The sequence below is a fragment of the Palaemon carinicauda genome, chromosome 6 (assembly GCF_036898095.1).
Source record: "Palaemon carinicauda isolate YSFRI2023 chromosome 6, ASM3689809v2, whole genome shotgun sequence".
NCBI lineage: Eukaryota > Metazoa > Arthropoda > Malacostraca > Decapoda > Palaemonidae > Palaemon > Palaemon carinicauda.
The window spans coordinates 43,820,997-43,825,610 of NC_090730.1; the positions used below are offsets into that span (position 1 = coordinate 43,820,997).

The 4,614-nt window shown below is 40.6% G+C and overlaps 1 protein-coding gene across 1 annotated transcript; it reads left to right on the forward strand.

The window, feature by feature from the left end:
* Positions 1-2,640: 2,640 nt before the first annotated feature.
* LOC137642976 (uncharacterized) lies at positions 2,641-3,638 on the forward strand. Its single transcript, XM_068375835.1, has 2 exons — positions 2,641-2,771; positions 3,404-3,638. The coding sequence occupies exons 1-2, from the start codon at positions 2,641-2,643 to the stop codon at positions 3,636-3,638; spliced, it is 366 nt and encodes a 121-aa protein (XP_068231936.1).
* Positions 3,639-4,614: the final 976 nt, after the last annotated feature.

Consider the following 4,614-nt stretch of genomic DNA (forward strand, 5'->3'; position numbering starts at 1 on the left):
AGTGCCATCGCGGCCAAAATAGATCTAGCAGTAAAACATTTTTCTTCAGGCTTTCCTCCATGCATCATTACTTTATACGTGACCTTAGGCTTGAAACATTAAGGTCTAATTGGCCATTGAACTCGAGTACATTTTCTCTCTTATGGGATGCCGGTTCTTGGGCCAACAGGCTCCCTTGCACAAGGGTTTCTCTCCATTGTCCCTTTCAACCAGGGATGGTAAGTGCAGGGAGTAAGTGGGAGTGAACATTGTCGTTGCTCTCTACCTATCTCCAGGTTGGTCTCAACAGCCAATGAAAACATGCACGAACTGGTTTTGCATTGCTATTAGCTTGATGCAGTTTTCATCTTGTATGATGGACGGAGAGATGCTGTCCCACCCTTTCTCTTTGTTCTTTTCACCCACTAACACACCTTGTGTTCTCATTTGGGTATACTCTGATATCATCTTACTTTTTATGACTATTTTTGAAGTATTTCAATTATGTATTAACTATGGCTAATAGTGATTATAGCAGTGAGCTATAAGAGACCGTTGTTAATGAAGGTAAAGCTGTTAATAGTGATAAAAGTGAAGTTATAGATGAGCTTCATATTTCACATGTCCCATGGTCTTAAGAGGAAGCCCCAGCCTGATGTTTGAAATATAAATATTGCTTAAAAAAACTTTGGAGATGTAAAGGCACATGAAATAATGTCGGTTTGTTGTGACGGGTGTTTCAGAAAGTTACTATCCCTTAGATGAAGGTATTATTTGAAGAATATTGGGACATGGTAGACTCCAATACCCAAATGTCATATTTAATAAAATTCATCGTTTCAGAGCCAATAAAACATTGCCAGATGTCTGCCGAGGAAATTTTGCATGCAAAAACAAATTTGTATTGTGTGATGTATGAAAATAAGCATTAAAATTTGTGTAAATATGGGGCATATAACAGCGTCTCACAAATGCGGAACAAAGCTAGGGTATCAAAATTTTCTTGGGAAAAAGTAGACCTTGAGCGTGAACACACAAGAAGCTGTCGACCATGACCTATCATTGAACTCACGCGAAGTCTCTTGTAACCCGGCCTACATGGAATTGAATCTTAGCATTATGAAATTGTATATGTACGTGAAGTTTATCAATGATGAAAATCTAACTGTAAACTGTAACTGTTTTTTTTTTATTTTTTTAATTAGCCTAGCAATATGTTTAGGACCGAGTTCAATATTGGTCTCCTGCCTCCAGTTGTTGATATGTGTGATCCATTGACAGTAAACATTGAAAAATAAAAACAAAAGTGTTGTGAACAACCCAGCCACTGAGGGGGCAAGCCAGCCTCAACTTGGTGCCGGTCCCAAGCCCGGGTAAATGGGGAGGGTTGGCGGCAGGAAAGGCATCCGACCATGAAAAATTAGGCAAAATTAATATGGCCAGTGAAGATTGTGAGAATATAACTAATGCTAAGGCATTCCCCTTAGGCGACGCATTGGGACCTCGCCTGATCCCTCCGAAAAATCGACAAGGGCTACCCAGTCATGGGCAGGCTGGGTTAAAGAGGCAACCTCAGAGGAAAATATCTGAGGAGAGGAAGAGAATAGTAACTCTGAATGTGGGGACCATGACTGGAAAAGGGCGAGAGCTGGTTGACCTCATGGAGAGAAAGATTTGAGTGCTGTGTGTGCAAAAGACCAGGTGGAAGAGAAATATGGCAAGAGAACTAGGCGAAGGTTGTAAATTTTATTACAGAGGAGCAAATATGGAAGGAAAAAATTGTGTAGGAATAATATCATCGAAAGATTTGAAGAAAAGTTTGATTAGGGTGAATATGAAAAATGATAGGATTATAATTTTAAAGCTGGGACTGTGAGCAACAATAGTCAATGTGCTGTGTGCCCATGCCCCACAAACTGGACGTACAGAGGAGGAGAAGGATACATTCTGGGAGGAGATGGACCAGGAGCTTGGAATAATTCCTGCAAGGGAAAGAGTATATAGGAGTAGATCTGAATGGCCACTTGGGAATTATTTGGGAAGGGATAGAGTTTATGGAGGTTGGGGTGTGTGTGAGAGAAATGATGGGGGAGAAAGAGTGATTGATTTTGCAGTGGCTTTTGAACTAGCAATGATCAACACCTTTGAGAAAAAGATTAACAGACTGATCACTTACAGCAGCGGTGGCAGGGAGAGCCAGATAGATTTGCTGCTGTGTGAGAGAGACCATCCTACGGAGGTTAGAAATTGGAAGGTGATAATGGGGGACAGCGTAACAGTGCAACATAGGTTAGTGGTAATTAATTGCAGACTAAGGAATTGTAGAAGTAAAAAGACGAGAATGGACCCAAAGATTGAGTGGTGAAAATTGAAAGAGGAAGAACTGAGTCTTGTTTAAGGAAAGAGTGCTTGAAGCAGTAAGGTTACATGAGGATGTACAAGAATGGTGGACCGAGATAGTATTTTGATTCTAAGGATCGGTGAGGAAGTACTTGGAAAGTCATCAAGAAGAAGACCCCTAAATGATAAAGAATCGTGGTGGTTGAATGGTGAGGTGCAAGAACAGGTAAGAACCAAGAAAGAAGCCAAGGAGAAGGTCGATCTATCAGAAGAGCAGTAGTAAAGGTGAAGGCAGAGACATCAAATGAAGTCTATAAAGAGATGGAAACACCAGAAGGAGAATCAAGAATATTAAGAATTGCTAAGGCTGCATCTAAAGACCTGACACAGATAAGGCAAATAAAAGTTAGCAATGGTATATTTCCAGCAGAAGAGAATGAAATTAAAAGAGGGTGAGAAACTTATTGTAAAGGACAATTGAATGAGGAGAACCCAAGAACTGTATTTGAAGATGGACTTCCAAACGAGGCAGTTACCATAGGAGTGAATAGCAGAGAAGTAGAACAAGCAGTAGGGAAGATGAAAAATAGTAAAGCTGCAGGACCGATAATATACCAGTAGAGGTCTGAAAGAGTCTTGGAGAAGAAGGCATAGGTATCTTGTGGGACCGGATGCAAAAGATCTTTAATCAGGCAAAGATGCCAGAGGAATGGAGAGGAAGCCTAATCATTTCCATCTGTAAGGGGAAAGGAGACATCCAGGAATGTGGCAACTACAGAGGCATAAAGTTGATAAGCCATACTATGAAAATATGGGAGATGATAATTGAGAAAAGACTCAGAGATGAAACAACAATGGATGAGGAACAATTTGGATTCATGTCTGGAGGAGGGACTGTAGATGCAATATTTGCTTTGAGGCAGATGATAGAAAAACATCGGAAGAAACAGAAAGGATTACATATGTTCTTTATTGACCTGGAGAAGGCATGTGATCGAGTACCACGTCAGGAGCTATGGAAATGTATGAGAGAAAAGGGAGTCCCTGAGAAATACGTAAGAATCACCCAAGATATGTATGAGAGGGCACAGGCAAATGTTGAGAGCAGTATAGGCCAAACAGAAAGTTTCCCAGTAAATGTGGTACTACATCAGGGGTCTGCATTGAGCCCTTACCTATATAACCTGATCATGGATGTAGTAACACAAGGTATTAGGGATCAGTCTCCTTGGTGTACGCTTTTTGCCGATGATGTTATACTGTGTAGCACTAGGCTAGAGGTAGTAGAAGAGAAACTGGAGAAGATAAATGGAAAATAGAGGATTGAAGATCAGCAGGAAAAAGACAGAGTATTTGAGATTGAAAAATGGGGAAAATGGAAAAGTTGTTTACGAGGAGAGAGATAGAAAAAAAAATGAAAATTTCAAGTATTTAGGATCAACAGTTGCAGAGGGTGGTGATCTGGGGGCAGAAATAAACCACAGAATACAAGCAGGATAGAAGAATTTTAAAAAAAGTGTGTGGAATACTATGCGACAGGTAAATAGGGGTTAAGTTGAGAGGTAAAGTACACAAGACAGTTGTGAACCGGCAATGATGGATGGAGCGGAGACGTGGGCAATAAAAAAGAGAGAAGAGAAGATACTGGATGTGGCAGAGATGAGAATGTTGAGATGGATGTGGTGGGATGACAAGAAGAGATAAGATACAGAATGAGGTAAATAGGGATATCCACAGGAGTTAGAGAACCATAAGATAAGATCCAAGAATGTAGGCTGAGGATGTATGGTCATGTCATGAGAAGAGGTGAACTGTATATTGGGAGGAATGAATGAATGAATGATTTAAAGTTTTCAGGCATCCTGACATCTAAGGTCATTGACGCCGGATATTGAGAGGAGGTTGATGGAAATGGAGGTACAAGGAACGAGAAGGGGAGGGAGACCAAAGTGAAGGTGGATGGACTGTATCAAGGATGACCTACGATCAAAGGGATTAACCGGTGATGAAGTGTCGGACAGAGGTAGGTGGAAAAAGCAGGCCAGAAACATCGACCCCACATAGAATTGGTAAAAGATGTAGACAAAGAAGAAAAAGAAACAAAAGTGTTGTGAACAGGCTCATTTGACTTCTAACTTGAGTTCGATGTATATAAAGAGCTGGCAACACACGGCAGAGCAGCACCTGTTAGCTTTAGTGGTCACACAGTGATGATTTTATTGTATTGTTTTACGATATGCAACAAACATTGCCAATCCAAAGATAAGTACGTGTTACTTTAGAAAAAAAAAATAA

What these genes read in the sequence shown, in the direction of transcription:
- LOC137642976 (XM_068375835.1), top strand. Translation starts at nt 2,641, where the DNA reads ATGGAAACACCAGAAGGAGAATCAAGAATATTAAGAATTGCTAAGGCT. An exon ending in GAGAATGAAATTAAAAGAGG is followed by an intron (nt 2,772 to 3,403) that starts GTGAGAAACTTA and finishes TATGTATGAGAG; the next exon opens with GGCACAGGCAAATGTTGAGA.